General features: G+C 46.0%; 2 protein-coding genes across 5 annotated transcripts in view; both read right to left on the reverse strand.

Annotated features, from left to right (window-relative positions):
* The window catches only part of LOC129835085 (metastasis-associated protein MTA2-like), a 32,331-nt gene extending 13,735 nt beyond the window's left edge, over positions 1-18,596 (reverse strand). The window contains exons 1-7 of one of the 2 annotated variants that reach the window (XM_055900457.1): positions 18,157-18,596; positions 12,337-12,404; positions 11,614-11,631; positions 11,289-11,382; positions 7,984-8,101; positions 7,402-7,465; positions 7,002-7,119 (exon numbers count right to left, since the gene is read on the reverse strand). In XM_055900457.1, coding sequence (XP_055756432.1) covers positions 7,002-7,119; positions 7,402-7,465; positions 7,984-8,101; positions 11,289-11,382; positions 11,614-11,631; positions 12,337-12,404; positions 18,157-18,184 — 508 coding nt within the window. In that variant the 5' untranslated portion in view covers positions 18,185-18,596. The remainder of the gene's footprint in view (positions 1-7,001; positions 7,120-7,401; positions 7,466-7,983; positions 8,102-11,288; positions 11,383-11,613; positions 11,632-12,336; positions 12,405-18,156) is intronic. The other variant, XM_055900458.1, reaches the window with a different exon arrangement.
* Positions 18,597-18,999: 403 nt separating this feature from the next.
* LOC129835087 (echinoderm microtubule-associated protein-like 3) overlaps positions 19,000-22,353 on the reverse strand; it is a 30,741-nt gene continuing 27,387 nt past the window's right edge. For all 3 annotated transcript variants that reach the window (XM_055900464.1, XM_055900462.1, XM_055900463.1), the window contains 9 exons: positions 22,214-22,339; positions 21,767-21,898; positions 21,484-21,551; positions 21,114-21,202; positions 20,872-20,969; positions 20,606-20,693; positions 20,386-20,484; positions 20,145-20,275; positions 19,000-20,041 (listed from right to left, as the gene is read on the reverse strand). In XM_055900464.1, the coding sequence (XP_055756439.1) occupies positions 19,841-20,041; positions 20,145-20,275; positions 20,386-20,484; positions 20,606-20,693; positions 20,872-20,969; positions 21,114-21,202; positions 21,484-21,551; positions 21,767-21,898; positions 22,214-22,339 (1,032 nt within the window). In that variant the 3' untranslated portion in view covers positions 19,000-19,840. The remainder of the gene's footprint in view (positions 20,042-20,144; positions 20,276-20,385; positions 20,485-20,605; positions 20,694-20,871; positions 20,970-21,113; positions 21,203-21,483; positions 21,552-21,766; positions 21,899-22,213; positions 22,340-22,353) is intronic.

Below are 22,353 nucleotides of genomic sequence, written 5' to 3' on the forward strand. Positions count from 1 at the left end.
CAAACTAGGAAGCCCACGGCAGCCCAAGCTGACCGGTTTCACCGGCTACAAAAAGGCGTTACAGAAACCACATTTTCCCCCTAACACTTAGCCGAGAAACTCGAACTGTCATTGCCCAACATATGGAACCAGAACATGCTGCAACTTGGCTATGCGTACTGACACGCTGCCACCACACCCCGAGTCCACAGACCCCACGGTTCCTGGAACAATACCTAACTTGAGTGCCTGAAAATACAAAAAGGAACCACAAGTCCAATTCAAAAAACACAACACTAGTCATGACTTGGTAAAGCGCACACGCTCGATACATAGCATCGACCAGGGTCGATGAGCCACGGCAGCAGAGGATCAAACGCGCGGAAAACCTGCAGTAACCTGGAAACTCCGTACCCGCGCACTGCCACAGCAGCCCAAGGTACAAACCCACAGGGAACTGTGGTAACCCCGATAAATGCACACTGTGTGCCGCACATCAAGGCTCAACACCACAGGGAAACTGTGGTAACCCAGACAAAATGCTGTCTAACATCGACCAAGTCCATAGACCTTACCGGTTCCAAAAGGCTCATACAGACACCTAAGGATTTCACTGAATCTGAAAAACTTGAATCTGCACACTGCCGGACACCAAGGCAGCCCAAGGCTAAATCCCACAGGGGAACTGTGGTAATCCGGGTAAATATGCAACCTGTACGCTGAACAGCCAATTCCGGACCCAGCCATAAGAACATTATGAGCCACACTGTAAGCAGTTACAGCCAAGCAATAAAAAGCACATGGGTAGAGTATGTGGGGAACCCCAACTCGCGGCAGCACAGATATCAACAATCGTCAAGTCCCTGAACAATGCCCAAGAAGCCACCACACCCCTAGTAGAGAGTGAGCAGGCAAACCGCTAGGCAACCCTTGCCTTTTGCTATACGCCAGGGAGATAGCCTCCATCATCCAATTAGAAAGACGCAGCTTATAAAGCACACTACCCCAAGCTGGATTAGCGAAACAGACAAAAAGCTTGTCACAAACAGACATCCTTGTGCATATCCATAGACAGTGCATTTGGAAAGTATTACGACCCCTTGAAGTTTCTACATTTTTTTTTTACGTTACAGCCTTATTCCAAAATGTATTAAAACATCCCCCCAATCAATCTACACACAATATCCCATAATGACTAAGCAAAATCGGGATGTTATAACTTTAAGAATGTATTAAAAACAGTTTACTGAAATATCACATTTACTTAAGTATTCAGACCCTTTACTCAGTACTTTGTTACAGCACCTTTGGCAGTGATTACAGCCTTGGGTCATCTTGGGTACGACGCTACAAGCTTGCCACACCTGTATTTGAGGAGTTTTTCCCCATTCTTCTCTGCAGATCCTCTCACGCTCGGTCAGGTTGAATAGGGAGCATCACTGCACAGTTATTTTCAGGTCTTTCCAGAGATGTTCAATCAGGTTCAAGTCCGGGCTCTGGCTGGGCCACTCAAGGCCACTGTGTTGTCTTGGCTGTGTGCTTAGGGTCGTTGTCCTGTCGGAAGGTGAACCTTCACCCGAGTCTGAGATCCTGAGTGCTCTAGAGCAGGTTTTCATCAAGGATCACTGTACCTTACTCCATTCATCTTTCCCTCATTCCTGACTAGTATCCCAGTCCATGCCACTGAAAAACATCCCCGCGGCATCAGACCAGAGAATCTTGTTACATACAGTCAGAGTCCTTTAGGTGTCTTTTGGCAAACTCCAAGCGGGCTGTCATGTGCCTTTTACTGAGGAGTGGTTTCAGTCTGGCCTGATTGGTGGAGTGCTGCAGAGATGGTTTTCAATCTTGAAGGTTCTCCGTCGACAGAGCAACTCTGGAGCTCTGTCAGAGTGACCATCGGGCTCTTGGTCACCTCCCTGACCAAGGCCCTTCTCTGATTGCTCAGTTTGGCTGGGCGGCCAGCTCTAGGAAGAGTCTTGGTGGTTCCAAACTTCTTCCATTTAAGAATGATGGAGGCCACTGTGTTCTTGGGGACCTTCAATGCGGCAGATATTTTTTGGTACCCTTCCCCAAATCTGTTCGTCGACACAATCCTGTCTCGAAGCTCTACGGACAATTCCTTCAACCTCATGCTCTGACATGCACTGTCAACTGTGGGACCTAATACAGATGTGTGCCTTTCCAAATCCTGTCCAATCAATTGAATATACCACAGGTGGACTCAGATTAAGTTGCAGAAACATCTCAAGGAGGATCAATGGAAACTGGATGCACCTGAGCTCAGTTTCAAGTCTCATAGCAAAGGGTCTGAATACTTTCTGAATGCAATGCATGTGCGTAAAGCGTGCACTGGACACAGGCCATGCAACCTCTGTTGTTCACTGGAAGCAAACGGTGGTGGTGAGAAAGGAAAAGACCTGTAAGACATAGGCATAATGTTGGGCGCAAACTGCAATAGGACTTAACGCCACTTTGGAGTGCTTCCAACATTGTGGCAACAGTTTGCGGAAGGCCCTTTCCTGTTTCAGCATGACAACGCCCCAAAGCGAGGTCCATACAAAAATGATTTGTCGAGATCGGTGTGGAAGAACTTGACTGGCCTGCAAAGAGACCTCAACCCCATCAAACACCTTTGGGATGAATTGGAACGCAGACTGCGAGCCAGGCCTAATCGCCCAACATCAGCGCCCGACCTCACTAATGCTCGTGGCTGAATGGAAGCAAGTCCCTGCAGCAATGTTCCAACATCTAATAGAAACCCTTGCCAGAAGAGTGGAGTCTGTTATAGCAGAAAAAGGGGGACCAACTCCATATTAATGACCATAATTTTGGAATGAGGATGTTCGATTTACCCTCTCTCGGTAAACCCCATAGCCGTCAAATTCAACCTTCAGGGGCCAAACCCACAGATCCGATATCTGTGGTCGTGGGTGCCAAATCCTCCCGTGTGCATGGGACAATAGATCCCGACTATATGCTGTCAGAGAGACCGCGTCCCTCTCTGCCAGTTGATGTACGCCACCATCGTCCTGTTGTCAGACCTTACCAACACATGCTGGCCTTCCAACATCGGAAGGAAACGTCTCAGTGCTAGCAAAACAGTCATTAGCTCTAGATTGTTGATATGCAGAGCCCTTTGCTCTCTTGACCAAATCTTTCAGAGTAGCCCACACACAGCGCTCCCCATCCCAGTAATGATGAGTCTTTCATGATCACCCTGCGAGGACACTACCCGGCCCATGAGAACCCCCTGCATCAGCATTCGCCAGTCTCGCCAAGGAGTCAACGCCCTTAGGCACGACAGGGATACCTTGAGCAATCCATGACAATGGCGAGTAGAGGACAGACACGTAGCAACCACCCACCCCTGAAACAGATGCCTCAGACATACCAGCGGCGATACAGCTATCATAGAGGCCAATCCGACCCAATAACCAGAGGCACAAGCGAAAAGCACGAGTGCCCCAGCTGAAAGCGTGCCAGACAGAGCCGGAACGCGAACAAAGAGCATGATTCAGAAGTGAGTCCAGAACGAGACCCAGAAACTAAATGTGTTAAGCCGTAGACAAACTACTTTTCTTGTGATTCACTATCAAGCCCAGAGACTGAATATGGGAAACCAGCCGAGCTCCACTTGTTCTATCGACTCCGCTATGACCAGCCAATCGTTCAGATAAGCCAATACTCTGATCCCCTGGCACCGCACCGGTGCCAAAGCCTCCTCCACCACCATAGAAAAGGTGAGAGGCGATAGGGAGAATGTATAGCACATGAAAATATGCGTCCTTCAGATCTATGGAAGTGAACCAATCGCTGGGGCACACCGACTGCAATATTCGGCGAAGAGTGAGCATTTTGAACACCAGAACCGCTGGGCCTAGATGGACCCCCCCTTCAAGATAATGAGCAGTAATTCTGACTGCAACATTCTAACAGTGTAATTCATATATTTCATAAATGCTATCGCAAAAATAAGTACTTGGTTGGGTTAATGAAGGCCTTGGGTAACAGAATACATTTATTTCAAATAATAACAGCATTTTCATTAGATTATGTTACTGTAGGCCAGGGGTAGTCAACTATTTATTTTTTGAAGAAAAACAATTCAAGGGGTGGATCAGCTTTAATACTGCATTACCCTACAAGTCCGGAGCTTGCTGGTTTTCTATTCTACCTGATAATTGCACACACCTGGTGTCCCAGGTCTAAATCAGTCCCTGATTAGAGGGGACAATGAAAAAAATGAAGTGGTACTGACTTCGAGTTCAATCAATTATATTCATGGAGTGCCTTTGTTACAACTATGAAACAGAAAGGATATGTGCTGGAACGCGGTAAAATATGATTTTTTATAACGACAAAATATAAAAATACCCCCAACCATCAAAATGTGAGGTCAAATGATGAAAATATCATTAGCGCCAAGTGGCTTTGATAGATTGTGAAACTCAGCACAAAAGCATTAATGGCATTTTAATGAATATAAGTGTCGATATGACAGCATTCAAAAACACTCAATTGTCTTCAGCTCGTGCTTACATAGTGTGCGTCTTCACGCAATGGCATCAGTTGGATTTCATTTTGCTGTTATCCCATGCCCTAACAGTTGCGGAACTTTTACTTGCATGACACACCTTTGTTTGTAGTGCATAATAGTCTTTCTTTATTGTGTTCCCGTTGTCATTATTTAGCACCATTGTGGAGCACAATGGCGGTGCAGGTGTCTTATTTTATTCAGCGGGAGGGAGCTCCCATCTCACTTTGTTCATGGTGCCAACCAGACTTGTTTTCTTGGCAAGTAAAATTGTTTGCTAATGAGAGTGAAGTTAAGAAATTGTCCATGGTGACATTTCTCCCTTTGCCAATTTAAGGCTCCACAACCCTCATCACCACATTCTCCAAGACTCGCTCACCTGCTGCCCGGTGGATATTTCCCCAGGTATTAAAAGCCATTAGGCATGTACAACTAACTACGCACGCTCTCACTGTGTAGCCTACCCCAAGTTGGTCAGAGTAGTCTGATAATACTTCTTTGATTCGGTGGACTGATATAAGGTACATACCATTTTAAGATTAGAATGGAGCAATACAATAGAGTGGCCCGCCCTGTTCTCCATTCACATTTGGTGATGATGAATAACAATGCATCATTTGCTTCCCCTCGCTCATCAACTCACCCCCCCCCATCATACTTTACTTTGTTTATTTAATCTGTTGTTGTGCGTGTGTGAAATTAGTTTTGCATAGTTAAGGATCAGTTTCGAAGCAATTATGTGATTATCAGCTGGGCACTGCACTTAACTGTCGGAAGAATGAGCGGAGCAGGCCTTACTGCTGGGAGACGGAGGCGCAACGTGGGAAAATCATTTAAAAAAAAATCATTATTACGTGCCCTCCTAAAACTGTTTATGAATCCAATTCTGTTTTGTCAAGGATGGGGGGGGGGGGGGGGGGGGGGGCATGAAAGAAAAAAAAAAAGACAGAGTAATAAATAACTGCTTTAACACGCAAGTCCAGAATGGGACTTTCAGGGCTCTTGGGAACTATGAAGTACCGGCTGTAACAACCACTCTGTACTTCTGACAATGGGACCACCCGAATAGTCCTCTTTTGAAGTAGAGAGACGAAATATCCTCTTAAAACAGTTGCTATGACCTCTGGGAACACTGACATAATGACGCCACGAAAAGGAGGACGCACAGCGCACAAACCATAACCCCTCGTCACCGTCCTCATCACCCCTGGTGAAACTGTGCATGCCCGCCACTGGATGGAGCACGCTCAAAGTATCCCATATATTATCTCCTGAAGGCGCAGAGTCCCGATGGTTCATTTTTTTTGTCACGCTTGTTTTCATATCCACCACTCTTGACAACCGTGCGTAACTCGCCACCCATCGGGGAAATCTTTGAAACAGGGGTAAGCAACGCTGCTGGAAGAACTCTGTCACGGGGGAGAAAACATCAAAGTCACATTCACCTCCAATGGTTCAGTCTCCCCACCGAATTCAAAGTCGGGGCTTCAGGCTGCCCCTGTATTGATGTCATCCGATTCACACTCCAGAGCCAATCAGGGATTGTATATCATCCCCGGAATCCGGACTTTGAACATTCTCTCCAGAGAAACCGGAATGAGTCTCACTCGGGATGACACCCCTATCAACTCCCACCACCCAACCTTCCCGCACCAAGTCAGCCCGACTTCCAATAGGAAGTTGAATCCAGCCGGAGACAATGGTCAAACAAACTGGTCCAAGCCGAAGCCTCCTGAGCGTGTTTCCACCCCAAGCAACAGGACAGCATTCGTGAGTATATATTTTTTTCATTGTGAAACAACATGCCCTAGGGCACGGTCGGAGGTTCTAACTCAGCTGGCTAGCCTTTTTGAACTTTTACCACTGGCAATCAAACAAGGAAGCACTGGCTCCACAAGCAGAGCAGAAAGTTGTGGGTTTTTAATCAAACATAAAAAACAATACCAAGACACAAAACGTGCAACATCTAAGGGGACAAATACTCTCCCAACTAACAGACACTTATGACGGGGCAGAATCTCATAGCCTTCGTACACTTGAAAAGTTTGTAAATTGCGTGACGCGTCCTTCCTTCAGGCGAGCTGAAAAGCAAAGAATTTGGGAAATTGATGAAATTGATCGGCATCCATTGGCCCTTTGGGCGTGATTTCAGTTTGCTTCGGGTGAATAGGATTGGTCGTTGACTCCCCAATAGTATGTTATACCAAGTGATCGACTTAAAGGGAACACAAATGTCCTTTTTCCCCCCATTCCAAAACATTTTCCTGTGTGCCCTACTGAACATAACCCACGTCTCACTACTCACTCATACAACACCATCAATTAGACGTGATAAAATATCTTCTTTCAACCCAGCACTTTAAGAAGTGGGGTGCAACTTAACCCCAAGAGTGTGTAGTCAGAGCACTATGACCACCACAATAGGATGCAACGTGATAGGCCAGTCTAAAAGGTCAGAGTTAAGCCAGCCCCCCCCCACACACACCTTCGGCTAGCTTGTCAGGGATATCGGCCTGGTACTTGGAGCCTACGCGGATCTCTCCCTGGTCCGCCAGGAGGGTCTTCTGAACCGGGTCAAACACCAGCGAGTAAAAGAAACACTCCTGGACAGAAAGATGAACAACAGATGTTAGGAATGGATTGAGTGGATACATTCTCAGCCAATAGACGTTATATTTCAGTGCCTTATTGTATAAAACATTTTTTTGTTGTTGATACAATGGTCCTCACTCAAAAAAGGTAGTCCTAAAAACATAGACCACTTTAAGCAGAACCTGCACAACTCTTTAGCCATAAATTCCTTGACAGTGCAGTAGTCACTGTAACACGCGAGACAGACTTGCTGGTGATGAACAGTGACGCTTTGGAGAGAGACTGAAGCTCACCTCTTTCTCCAGGTACCCGGCGAGGACGTCCGTTTCGTTGAGGAGGGTGACGTTACATTTCCCTCTGGGGAGGGGAGAGAGGTGCCAGGAGAAGAGACAGAGTGAGGGGTATTCAGGAGGTCAAAACGGCACCCGGCAAGTGTCTTCCATTAATCTGAACTGATCTGCACCTAACCCCTGCTGCTATACCAAGCCTACATCCCCAATAAGGCATTGGAAAACAAAAGAAAGTCTGTGGAGATCCCGGGAAAGAACTTCAGAACAGGCAAGATCATTTCAACACAGTTAAATGATTTCGACAGTTATAATACCGTCACGTACTGTATTTTAAAATCAGGAGCCTGAACAGTGGTGATAGTTCATGTTATAAAAAGGGACAGTTTGAACACAGTGGCTTAATGATTGTGAATCGGCCAGAGAGGATAACGGTCCAGGTTGAGGGTTAACTATGCATAGCAGTCCTGTCACATGACACCATATCCCGTCAGAGTTCAAAGGGTTAAACGGCAGCAACCTTGTCTGCAGCTACCGCTACGCGGTGATACTACGCCTCGGGGGACACACACACGCGCTCTATCTTACCGTATGTGAGTTGCAGGTAGAGACTCAAACTGCCGAGAGAGGAAAAGCTCTCTGTGCTTCAGCTGGTGTTTCTGCTGTTCAGACACGGTGGGCTGCTTGGACTCCTCCTCAAAGTCTCCTATGAGACGCAGAACACAAAAAGACACATTAGCGACAAAGCACATTTCCCAGTTAGATGGATTCTAATATTCTTGATCGGGGTATGTTCAATCACACAATTCATAGCAATATAACCAACTGATACTTGTGGCTACGGGGAGAACGATCCCGCAGTACTTTCATTGTATTGGTTTTGACATTTTCGAGTCTTAAATGACAGATGTGGGTTAGAAATGAAGATGGGGAAACAGAACGAGGGGGATAAAGCTCAGAAAGTGAGTGACGGAACAGGGGATCCAGCCACTGCCTCCACGGGAAAATGTGGTCCAGGGGTGGAAGCACGACCAATAGACCAGCCCCCGGCAGTATCTTTATTCAAATCACACTAAACAGCAAAGTGAAACTGACTATAAACATTGCCCTTTTATCTACTGTGACAAGTGCAAGTCTACTGTGCAAGTCTATCATAACCTATGACCTGGAACCTTAACTTGTAACCGTACTTATGTGTAACCAATACCAGACAATGAAAATAATTCCCTACTCGGAAGGACAAACTCTTCTAGTCTATTCTAGTGACCTACTATAGCCCTACTGAAGCTTTACAGTCAATGTAAACAAAGGGCTGCATATAGCCTATATGACCTGGCAGGCAAAGATTTGTCCATGTAGATAAAGAAACATTACTTTTCCCCGTATGGAAATTGTTTTTGTATTATATCTAGTTTTACACGACTAAAATTGCACATTCCTAATTTGAGGCGGGTAAGTCAGTAATGTGTGAGGTGGTGGTGGATGGAGCACTGAGGGGGGAGAGAACGAACTGGGCAGGACTATCGCTCCATCTCCACGGACTCCGCCCCTGCACTCAGCCACAGGAAACCCTGTCAGTAGGGGGGGGGGGGGGCGCAGGACCTCAGGCCACACCTCTTTCTGTTAACCCCTCCTGTCACCCCTCAACCCCCGCCCCCCTTCACCCCTCCTTCCCTCCCCTTGTCCGGCGAGTCCCTGCCAGACTAAGTGGGAAACCCTGTGCGTCAAACCTGAGGCGCCCATCCCCCCCATCATGTATACACCCCCCCCACAACAAAAAAAAAATACATAAAAAAAAGAAAAAAAGACAGGCACTCAAGGCACACCCACGTGCAGTGGAGCTCCAGCAGAGCAGTGAACGCGCTCTCTCCCTCCACACACACACACACACACACACACACACACACACACACTTTCTTCCTTGACAAAGACACAAGGCAAGTCAGAGTTAACCCGTTGCGTGCCGTAGCCCTGTGGGACACATCAAGGGCCTTTTGTTCTGAGCAGCGTGCCTGGGCCGGAGGACAAGCTAAGAGGAGGGTAGGCAATTGGGGGGGTCTGGTGGTAGAGGAAGAGAATAAAGGATTTTAATAAAGAAGGGGGGGGGGGTACTGTTGGAGGGAGGGAGAGAGAGAGACTGGGAGAGAAGCCCTGTTCTTGTGTAACAGGACAGTGCCAAAGCGGTGGCTCGTGCTGCCGAGTGGGAGGCGGGAGCGCAGGCGTTTCTCGGGCGCCCGAGCCAAAACACAGGAGAGGGACGTAGAGTAGCACAGCATAACGCAACAGCCGGACAGTGTGTGTGTGTGTGTAGCGGGGAGTCAGAACAGAGTGAACCAGGCAACCGGGCCAGGTCGCGAGGAGGGCTGGAGCTAGACTGGGCACTAGGGTCGCTACACCGGCCCAGTTGTGGCCGTTAGTTTGCAACCCATCCTCAGCTTTCCTCTCTCTCTCTCTCGACTGGTTGCAGCCAGTTTCAGGGCCATCTTTGTGTTTCTCCACTGACCCCCCCCCAGGGGAGGTTAGATAGAATACCTCCGCAGCACACAGTGGCAGTTAACGCTAACACACCATGGTGACATAACCAATCAGCTAGCAGGGGCTCCAGGGCCGAGGGGGCAGGACAGGAGATCACCTACCTACCCAGCTACCCCCAGCCACCCCTGCCTCCTACTGGAGTTCCTGTCTCCTATTGCCGCTAAACGACCACAGAGAGGACCCATGCTTTTTTGATGACATTTTAGTCATTCAGCAAATAGAAGCTCGTATCCAGAGTAACATGCGATAAGTAGGCTCTTTCATTAAACCAAACTGGAGGCACTGTACAGGTAAAACTTTGAATAAAATGTACACCCAGAGTCAAACAAATTAACTTTGTCAGCTAGACAGGTGTAGTAGTTAACATTATAAAATGCATTACAGATTGCTGGTAAATGCATCCATTTTGGGGTGTGGATCTGAATGTCTTGTCTGGAGCCCTGCCACTGCATGCAGCCCACTATGCTAGAGACCTGTGTGTGTGTGTAAATGAAGCCGATCAGGGCTCTAGGTAATCTGAGTATCATTAGCATCACAACACTACCTCGGCGGCCGCTTCTCTCTCCCCCTCCATTTCCCCCGCTCTGCATCTCTTCCTCTGATCACTGGGCATCTGCACAAATGCACCACTCAGGGCACTCTAGTGGGCGACCCCCTTTTACTGGAAACGTGTGTGATAAACACCGACCCTCAAACCAATAGCCAGCCACTATTACTCCTACAACAACCCACAAGTAGAGCACGATTCATGACAGAAAACCAACACACAAAAAACGATTCCCCTTCTCCATTGTGAATGAATCCTACATTAGTATCATACTCCTACTGGCAGCTGCAGTGGAACAGCACTACGCAGTAAGCACACTCTTACACACGCCGTTCTGCTTCAGCTGGAGACAGACGGTCCGTCCCCAAATGGCAGCCTAGTCCCTATGTGGTGCACTACTTTTGACCAGGTCCCTATGGGTCCTGGTCAAAAGCAGAAAACTACATTGGGTTCCATTTGGGACGCGGGCAGTGCATCCCTCTGCTTAGAGCGAGAGCCAATTGCCTGCTGGTAGTGCAGAGGGAGATCCCAATCTGATTGGAACGCAACACAGTACTCATTCTGGATGGAGATAATAAACTGGTTTATACGAAAGAGACGTCTACTCTAATAATGCTCTCCAATAACTTCACACAGTCCATAGACTGCACAACATTAGAGTTTGGCATAGAGCTAAGAGTTGCCTCTCTCAAGTGGTGTGTGTGTGTGTGTGGTGTAATAGGCCTCTTGATCTCTTTCTGAGCGCAGTGAAGGAGCAGAGCACTGATGGACTGCGATGAGACGACACGGACATAAAGGCTGTTGTACTCACTCGCGTTGCTGTCGGCCAGAGTGTTGAGGTTGCCCGAGATGTCCCGCCTCCGGAACAGACACACCACCTTGGCTTCCACGTTCCCATTGGCCGTCTGAGAGACATATGTGACAAGAGTGGTCAGTCACTACCGGCCAATACTTCGAATGATTGCCATAATCACAATATTATTCTCTGAACGGCATGCCACATTCATAGATACGATTTCCCCATCTATGAATGGAAATCGGCCATTTTGAATTGAATCAAATGTATTGAATATATGCTAGAACTTAAACTGGGGCTGTAAGTGACGAGGGGGTGACGCGAGACTCTCCATCATTACCATTGGATTAACCATGATCTGAAGAGAGGGAGAGAGAAACGACAAACTGAGGCCTCAATGTTGGGCTCCTCATCTAATTCACACTCAAGGTAATGTCCGAAACGGCACCCTATTCCCCATGTAGGGCACCGCTTTTGGCCAGGGCTCTTTCCAAAAGCAGCGCACTACGTAGGGAAGGGAATTTTCAGACGCAGCCTCAGTCATAATAATATCTATTATTGCACCCCCCCCCCTCCTCCTCCTCTTCCGTTAGTGCTCAGAAGGACAGAGTTCTGCTAGTGGTGCTCGCCACAACCCCTTCAATTTAAGAGTGTTATATAAATGAGCTTAATCCTTTGACTGGGAAACAAGCCTGTGTCATACGCCACTACGCTACTGCTATAGCCAGCAGCATTACGTAATGTCTCTTGCACCAGCACCTTGTCACTACTGTAGTAGTCCTGGCTGGCTAACGAAAACACAACACACCGGGAAGAGGGGGGCAGGGGGGTGGTGGCAAGAAGATTGTGGTTAGAACCTAGGAGGTGTGTGTGTGAATCTCTCTCTCTCTGGGTGTGTGTGTGTTTTACCACCATCATCGCCCCCAGAGTTACAAACACACAGGCTCTCAGGTCAGATATGATAAGCTTTACATTTACAAGATGGTGCTGTCAATGTCAGCGAGTTGTTATGTAAACGCTCCGAATCAGAGGGTAGATGTGAAGGACAGATTATTGTACCAACCTTGTTGAGCTCTTCTATTCTGCGGATTAGGTAGGGGTTGCTGGAGGAATTCTCAAAGTACACGTAATCTGAAAGGGAAAGACAAAAGTCTGAGTCATATGAATCATAAAAATCTGTAGCATTTCAATTCAGAGCACGACTTTGAACTTGACCTCTCCGGTTACTCTTAACACGCTCAGATGAAAATCACTAATGCGTCTGTGTGGAGACCGGACTCCGTTGGAGTCTTGGTACGGTCACTTATTGATATGACTAAGGGGAACCCACCACCACTAATGGCAGATGACGTCAACCACCACTCAGACAGGCTTTCACCAGGCAAAATCAATCCATCAAAAAGCCTACAGGTGCTTGGTGGGGAGAGCTAATAGCCTTGCACAACACACCCCGTCTGTGTCTGCCATTTCAAGCACAAGTGAGCCAATATTCACTCAGCCATCCTAGGCTACGCCAGACTACAGTACCACTATAAGATGACTTCTGTTTGCATGCGACATCTCGGGAATTTCCCTCATATCTCATGATAGGGCTACATTATTAGAGATGCTGGTGTTACTGAAAAGTGTCCCCCCCCCCCCCCCCAAAAAAATGGGACTTCAGTTAAAAGAGCAAAGCCCAGCACCTTTGCCTACTCTGTCTTTGTCTACAGAGATGGTGGGCCTCAAACTCTTCCACACAGCCCATTGATAGTAGCCTATGACTGAAGTAGAGAAGTCTAAATAATAGGCGAATCAATTAATTACCCAGAAGAGAAGTCAGTCTTTGAAGACACACCAAAATTGTTTTGGTATGCCCACTATTATAGGCCTAGGCTACTCACACGGTTTAGGTTACAATATCAAAAACGCACCTCTAAATTACTTCTCGCCAGTGATTAAGGCACGACAGGTGATATTTTGGCTCGTGTGGCCAATATTTTAATTCTAGCAGTGAAGTGAAAGGGGAAACCAGACAGTGTGTTTTAGGGGTCATTTGCAGGTCATAGCAAAAGCCAAAGGCCCTGTAACATAGCTCTCAGCGAAATAACTGTCCTGATGAATCAACAGCTCTGTTCAACATCAATCTAGGAAACGCAAGCAAATGATGTGATAATATCTATAACTACCGTGGAGACTGGACATTGTCTACACCAAGACATAGCCAGTCAAACCAGGCTAATCAAGAAAACATTTTGAAAATGGGTGTCGACGAGCAATGTTGTCGCCTTGCATCTGTTCAGGGACACTAACCTTTAAGATGGACACCAACATTGGCTAACATTGCAATGCATCAGCGATCATATCTATTCTATAGAAGGAGAGTTACAGGATGTAGCCCGGGGCGATTCCACGCAAGCGGGAGCAAAAAATATTTTCGGTATGTCAGAATGTTCTGGCAACTCTCACATAAAAACTTCACTGGGTGGAAGGACGCTTTTTACATTTGTCTTATAAACCACGTTTGATGAAATTTGACATTTTAGACCCTGTGATCTGTGAACCGTACACAATACAGACGACATCTTCGTGTCATTAAACTCCATATAGTGTTCTCTCAAATATGGAGTTTTTCTAGATTATGAAATACAAATGTTCACGTTAAAATGTATACGACACTAAAAATATGATTATCAAAACGACCCTTTGATTTTGCTTATTTTTTAGACACAACAAACATCACCCCTACCAATTAAGTTTCTATGTGAGAATTGCCAGAACAATCAGATACCAAAAATATTTTCCGCTCCTAGGTTAAAAGAACACGTCGTGGATGACGGGAGAAATGCCTCCACTGCCATTATGTAACCACAGACACTGAGGTGGACAGACTCGGGCTCAAGAGAAAAGACCGCACACAGCACTGTCATCCTCTTCTTTCCCTTTATCCATTCACCCCTCTTTCTCCATATTCAACCATGTTCTCGTTTCTCGTCTCTAGCCCCAGCGGGACAAATGAAAACACGAAGCCCTCTCTCCACGCTACGGGGGCTCCGTGCCCGCCTAGATGAAAACGGTGAGAGACGGGGAGAGAGCAGGCTAAAGCGGTGCCTCGCGGATCAAAGGACCAGGTTTTTTTTTGAACGGGGATCACAATCTGCCCTTCTGAAAAGACAACCTCAGCTCAGACACTCAGAGTCAGTCAGCATTAACCAGATGCCTATGGATGTACAATTTGTAGGTTATACATTTCAATATGACCAATTGTTGTTTGAAGGACAAATCATCTCAGGAAGAGTAATATGCTTCTCGTCTATTGCAATTACTGAACAGTGGCAGTTGTGGCGCAGTGTGTTAGGTGCTTGTGGGTGGATTCAGAGTAGTGAGTGGAGGGAGCCCTTAAAGAAATCTGAAGAACTGCCTAATTAGGTCTATACATTTATAATGACTTGTTGTGCCGTTAGGATCTGTCCTTTCATGACGCAATTGATGCTCTATCGTTTTAGGATCACAGTCTTACCAGTTAATCTATTGCTCCTTACAAAACACCCGTGGCAAGCACTAACAACCTACGATCCAGTAATAGTATGTTGCTGTTGAGACAAAAGACTGAAACACAGGTGAGTGGATTTTCCCCAATCCCATACACTTCTATAGGATGAACTCACATGTAACAAAAGCCAATGTCACAAAACAACAGTCAATACTACACAAGGGTCAGCCTGGGGTCCCGGGTCTCAATCTCACTGACCCCGCATTTGCCCCTTACACAGTTGATGCATTCCCAGTAGCACTGATTCCTTCCACGAGCTCTATATTTTTTTATTTAACTAGGCAAGTCAGTTAAGAACAAATTCTTATTTACAATGACGGCCTACCCAGGCCAAATTGTGCGCCGCCCTATAGGACTCCCAATCACGGCCGGATGTGATACAGCCTGGATTCGAACCAGGGACTGTAGTGACACTTTATGCACTGAGATGCAGTGCCTTAGACCGCTGCGCCACTATATCAACAGGACCCGTATCCAGCCTGCCACTGTTAATTATCTATGCATAGTCACTTCACCCCTACCTACACGTACAAATTAACTTGACTAATCTGTACCCCCACATACAGCCCCGTCATTGTTATTTTATTGTGTTACTTTTCCCCCCCTTTTTTTCTAGTTATTTAGTAAATATTTTCTTAACTCCATTTCTTGAACTGCATTGTTGGTTAAGGGCTCATAAGTAAACAGTTCAAGGTAAGGTCTACAACTGTTTTTGGGCCGCATGTGACAAATAAAATGTCGATTTCAATAGGCTCCTCTGGCTATAAAGCAGGACCTAGACCAAGGCATTCAATTCAACTAATGGAGACAAGTAACAGCTTAAAACACAATTCACCAGAAGGGACATGTGGTTTTAGATGAGGTAAAGACATGTTTTAATACAGTAGCAAGCCTAAATCCAGCAGACTGTCAAAGATCAGATGAGGTCCAGAGACAAATGACAACGCTATGACATGTGGGACCCTCAGAAATAACCGCAACTGAGCAAATATAACACAGCGCCCTCATATTCAAACGAATAATTAGAGCACAATTTCATAGCCAGCACACAATTTGTCAAGAGTGACACGTCATTTCATTACGGAGCAGAAACTCTACCACAGACATGGAGCAACACAGTCAGTAGCTGTGACAGTCATTCAACTATTGAGGGAAGTCGCATCAAAACATATTTTCAAGGACTCTTACTAGCCAAAAGAAGAGAGCAGCCGTGTATGGTCTGTCTCTACCGTTTGGGAAGATAACAGAATAAGCTAAACACAACATTTTGAGTGTACAATGAAATTCCACAAGAACAAGTTTCCTTGACACACCACTGCATACTAGACTAGTGGCCATATGTATAGCGAGTCTCAGAGTAAGAGTGCCGATAGAGGATAAGTTCAACCTTTTAGTTCACAATGAATAAGATTGAATGAACGGGGGAGGGACTGATTCTATATCAGCACTCCTACTCGGAAACGCTGGCCCCAGCCCTACCCAACTGGGTAGATATTCCGCTAGGCAGTGGTTCATGTGACCACCTTGACTAGAGCGAGGAAAATTGGCAAGAACATCACTTTCCTCAACAGTGGAACAACAATAGATGTAATGGCTGCCTTATGTGCACGCTCTCTGGGAAGGTTCCCCTCAAGAGGGCCGACGGTGCACGGGTTAATAAGCATTTTGTCGCGCTCTGAGGTGCTAGGATGCAGTGCTGTGAGGGATTAGGCAAGCAGGCCTTGCCGGCAGACAGGCCGGAAGACACTACCATCTGTGGGGCAGTGCCATCTCGGGCACAGTCTCAAGGCCAAGATGACCGAGGGGGGAGGGGCTCTACAGTTAGACCATTTTACTCTCATATGCACCTAAATATTTTGCGGTGCGACTTCGGCTTTTTATTAAGGAGCACCAGTGCGCCTTGAAAAATTAAGGATTCTATTACCTCGAATATTTTTCAACCTGTAAAAAAAGTCAGCAGAGCTCTGTGGGGTGGGTACAGTATAGAGATTAAAAGGCTGAAATACCTTGCTGAAATTGCCATGTTAGTAGAGGTGAAATCAATGACTGCATAATCCTGCAACTAAAACAATGCATTGCAAGAAATAATAGTCTCAGCAGTGTCATGTCTTTCAGACAGTCAGTAGTTAAATCCATCTGTGCTGTTGCCTGTAAAACAGCCCAACTCAACATCATCATATATTGCAAGACGTCTGTATGTATTTATCAATGGTGTAGAATTCAATGCCTGCTGTAGGCTGTATTGTTCAAGTTATATTATGCACAGAAAGCAGACAGCATCTTCGATGAGACTGCACGGTTTAATCAACGTGACCTAAATACAGACGCTCTTGTGGAGCCTTACACAACGATAAAATAGCCAGAATGTATGCCTATATTTCACTGACACCGTAGCTGTGCATCCACCAAAACACTTACTCGAGCCAAGACAGAAAGGAAACGTGAATTACAACAACGTTGCACCAACCAAGTCAAGATCATTGATTTTGATAATCTTTCTCACCAGCAATAATAGTATCGCATATCATTGCAATGTTGATGATCATATAAAGCTGTCGACCCTAGGGATTGAGGAGCCGGCTTAACTCTGGCCATTTTGCGACCTAACGCAACGCACGTTTACCGGCTTTTTAACACGCAGACCTGTGTTGTTATTTTGCTAAATGCACTATATTAACCTTGGCAGCTAAACAATGCAGCTAAATGGCAAATAATAGTATCTACAAAATGTTACAATTTGCAGAGTAGTTTGAAGTTTAACAATACGTCTTCCCAATGATAATACATTTCCTTGCTGTGTATGCTAACGTTAATTTACGCTAACTACAGTAGCTAACTACGTAGCTCGCAAGCTAACTTGCGAGTTAAAAATATACAACTAACTAGCGAGATAACATAGGTAGCCTGATTGTAAAAAGGTAGCTAGTCAAACCAGTAAGTGGTAGTTAAGTAAATAAACCATGTTTTAGTTAGTAACTTTAGTTAGCTAGCTAACATACTCAAGTTAACTTGCAGGTTTCAACCAATTATATAAATCATTGGTTTCAACAAAACAATTAGAGGCAGGCTAGATATAAACTTGGTTGACTTTACTACACTACAAGTGGACTAACTAGTCGTAAAATACAACTGACATTAGATTGTTAGCCAACGAACGCGTTCTAATTGAACATGTCTTGCTATTTAAGTTAGCTAGCACTAGCCTGCTAACTTGGTAGCCAGCATTCGCGGAAATAACAATCGTTCCATAGATATATAGCGAATGCAAATCAGCTAGCTAATTACCCTAGCATAGCTAGCTAACGTTCACCGTGAGGGCTCCTCAAAATAAAAAATAAAAAAAATACTTACCTCCCACTCGGTACATGTTGGCCGCCATTCTCTCGTTACCCCCAACAAACACTGTCCAAGGGATTCCCCTCTTGCGTTAAAAATGTCGATCTGGAGCTATTTTATCCCTGCATTTATTAGAGACCTCACCCGCCGCAAAACAAAGCCGGGACCCGGCACAGTAGCCAAGCTCTGGCGGGTAAAAGTTTAAAGTTTCCGTTGCAATGTTTCGGGGTTCCAAAATGCGTCTTTGTTTCAGTCCGATAACGACCTCCCTCTTCCACACTCACTCACGCATTCACACTTGCAGGCAGGCATGCATACACAGCCCTTGATAGCTAGCCTGTCTCTTACTCCACTCTTCCTCCCATCCTCAGCTCCCAGCTTCATCCTCCTCTTCTTCACCTCCGCTCAGTTTGCACACACATACACACACACTGCCCCCCCCTCGTTTGTAAACGTCATCTCCGGAAAATGTAACTTAGAATCGGAAAACTCCGGCTGCTTATTACACACACACAATTCTCAGCAAGACAGGGTTGCTCCAGCCCTCGCCAACATTATTGTGTCTGCACCTAGATATAATTAAAGTAATACTGGAGGCAGATAATCTGATTCGCATATTTCGCAATTAAGAGTATGCAGATGAGCACATTGATGAGAAACAGCCTTCCATCAGACTTCCTCTACAATCTACATTCAGATACAGTAGGTACAGTAAGCAAAATGACAACTCAACGCCCATTATTTGAACAACACTCCCCTCTAGCGTTCATTTCTATAGCATACAGTTTTTAGCTCTACAGTGTAACTGGAAATGCACGCATGCTTTTATAATGAATGATGCCATTAATTCATAAGCACTAGTTTGTCACTGTTTATTGATAGAAATATCTGGAGACAAAGAAAACCACGACCCATTTAAAAGTACTTTTAAATAAACATAGAAGAAATCCAATACAAAAGCAAAGTGTACAATAAAGGTAAACATTTCTGAATTTGTCTAATACTCAGGAGAGATTAGTTTCAACTACAATATGAGTAAAGAAAATATTTTTGTTCTTCAATTCTAAGGCACTTGAGTGATTGTCACCATTTTGCAAAATGCTAAATTGGTCTGAAGCGCATAAAAAGTTCAATATTCATAGAGATCGACACAGCACAAGATATGTTTGATTTTATATGACATTTATGAGAAGACAATAACCATAAAACCCCACTAGGGTAAGCTTGCATGGTAAACAAATTAGTAAACAAAATAGGATATTTTGGAATGTTGTCAACAATTGATCCCTTTGTCGTCAATCAATGTTGACAGTCCCAACAGTTTGACCTTTTTCCAATTGCCTCAGTCGAGGATATTCACAAAGATTCAACAGCATTTCACTCATTCTGAGAAGTAAATTGTGCCCAGATGTATTAACGTTTTCATTACATCATGTGTGGCTCATATCTGCATTACAAAACTCCATTGTGTTTGAACAGAGAATCCTATGGACATAAGGGATGTGATTCCTAAACCTGCTTTGATTTAAGAGCCAGACACAAACACTACGCCACAGGTCCAGAAGCTACTCTCTTTCTACGTTGCTCCCTCTCTCTCTCCCCCTCACCCTCTGTAAACATTCTCTCCCCTTTGTCTCTCTATCAGCCTCTCTCTGTTTCTCTCAGTCTCTGTCTTTCTCTCCATGTCTCCTTCTCTCCCTTAAGGTTCTGGGGAGCTGGTTGAGGTGGAAGAGGAGGAGTGTAGGCGGTCTCCCCTGCTGTCCCCCGTCCCTCCTCTCTTGACCCTCCACTGGAGGATACAGGTGTCCTTGCCGCCCATTGAGAGCACGTGACTGTCACAGTGGGTGAAGCGCACGTTGGTCACGTGACTGCCGTGGCCCTCATAACTGTGGTTTGGAGCCTGATGGGTAAAATAAGACATTTAATATGTGGTGAGCTTTCTGGTGGAAGGAGTAAAAATGATTGAAATCAATTGAAAAATGTGGCACTGAATTATTCCTGACTTTGGGTTTTGGGCAGGGGTACTGGAAGAGGTGGACTTTACAGAAGTCATCGGCCACCGCCACCATTCTCTCATTGTGGGAGCGACAGAGGGCGTTGATGTCTGTACCGTCTGAACCCTCCAACCACACACCTGTGGGGCGACACAAAATAACACACAACACATGTCAGCCACTCAGCCACAGGTAAAGGGTTGAGTGATATTGAGAGGCTTGGGATAGTTTGAATGCTGGTTCTTCTCACCCATGACGTGGAAGCCCAGTACACAGGTGTAGGACGCCCATTCTCTGTCTTTGCTCTCATAGCGGTTCCTCAGCAGTTTGCAGCCTCCAGCGATGTCCCCTGTTTGAGTAAAATAGTCCTTAGGATAATTGACTAAGGGAAATTAGACATGACAAAAATATACACGTGTTCAAATGAGACATGCACAAATAAAAATGTAGTTGTTTGCACAGTCACTCACAGTAAAGGATTTCGTAATCGCCTGAGTTGGACATAATGTACTTCCCGTCTTTGGACCAATCAAGGTGAGTGATGAAGCTGGAGTGACCCTAAAGGTAACAGACATAACAAAGTGACACAACGCCCAAACACCATGACAAATATGTCCCGTGTCTGACTGAACAACAGGGCCACTGTGCTCTAACTGTAACCCACAATGGATCCCTCATTCATGACATAAATCTTCCACAACCATTCCCAACATCCCAGGACTGCACTGCAACTTACATTGCACTTTCCGTAGCGGGAGTAGCGCCGTCCACTCTCTGTGACGTTATAGATGTAGATGAAGTTGTCATGGGAACCCACGGCCAGGAAGCTTCCATCTGAAAGGGAAAAAAAAAAAAAAATGTTCCAATTAGAGATAAATACAAACAATAGAGGTCAAACCTAGTGGTGAGTCAGCACGTATTACTGAAGCATGGTTGACATTCGCTCCATTGTGACACTGAAGGAGCTTGACCTCTGACCTGGTGAGTATCTCATTACGGACAGCTGTTCATTCCCATCTGTGTAGTCTGAGACTACATCTTTGGTCTGCAGGTCAAGGACCAGCCACCTGTTACGGGGAGATTGGGAGGTGGGTGGTGGTGAGGGGTGGTGGGGGTGGGGTTGGGAAGAGAGGAACACAACCAGTGTGAAGGTTCAATCCTCCAGACAAACGATTCTGCTTTATCGTCCCGGAGTTTGGGGTAAATATCTAGCGGCGACATCGTGACAAACAGGAACGCATTGATATTGATTAACGCAGTAGATTAGCTGATAGCGAATGAGATACTTCTATTGCCTGCTCTAGTCTTCGCGTTTGATGCGGTTGTATTTCAGAGTGGAGTGTCTCACCTGCCCGTGCTCAGCCCAACAGACACCACAGCCCCATTGGGACAGAAATCAGCACACAGCCCATACTCCTGAAAAATATGAGGATAAGTATTTAAGAATATGTTTCACCTTGTGTGTGTGTGTGTGTGTGTGTGTGTGTGTGTGTGTGTGTGTGTGTGTGTGTGTGTGTGTGTGTGTGTGTGTGTGTGTGTGTGTGTGTGTGTGTGTGTGTGTGTGTGTGTGTGTGTGTGTGTGTGTGTGTGTGTGTGTAGGTGCGTGCGTCTGTGCATTTATGCCCGCTCACCTCTAGCGTGGTGCACCAGTCCAGTTTGTGCTCCTCTGTGTTCCACACGCACACCTGTCTGTCATGTCCACAGGTGAGGAAGACATCCTGGGAGGGGTGTGTGGCCAAGCCCCACATCTCATCCACATGGCCCTGCACGGGGGAGAGCAACACACACACACCATCACACACGCTGGCTTTCGGTTTCTATTCTCGAAGCTTCAATGTTCACTCCTCGACACTGATTGGCCTGGAGTAAGACATGGTTGACTCCTCCAGTAGTTTGACCCATGGATACAACAATCTAATGCTTTTAAATCCACGACGGGGAGCGAGAAAGTGAGCTGTGCACGTCGGGGAAGAAGTGTAGGGAATCAGAACGCAGAACATGTGCAGACCAGGTGTGTAACCCGCAAACCGCTCCACATATCACTCCACGTATACTCCATCATGCTAATGTTTACATACCTGTACTATGGCCACGAAGCCGTCAGAGAAAGTGCCCCTTAGGATGGCATTTCGGGTGGTACCAACCAACACCTCTTCCCCGTCTACATCCGCAATGCAACGGACCGCCCCGAACTCTTCTGGAATCTATAACAAATACA

The sequence above is a fragment of the Salvelinus fontinalis genome, chromosome 36 (genome assembly GCF_029448725.1).
Source record: "Salvelinus fontinalis isolate EN_2023a chromosome 36, ASM2944872v1, whole genome shotgun sequence".
Classification (NCBI taxonomy): domain Eukaryota; kingdom Metazoa; phylum Chordata; class Actinopteri; order Salmoniformes; family Salmonidae; genus Salvelinus; species Salvelinus fontinalis.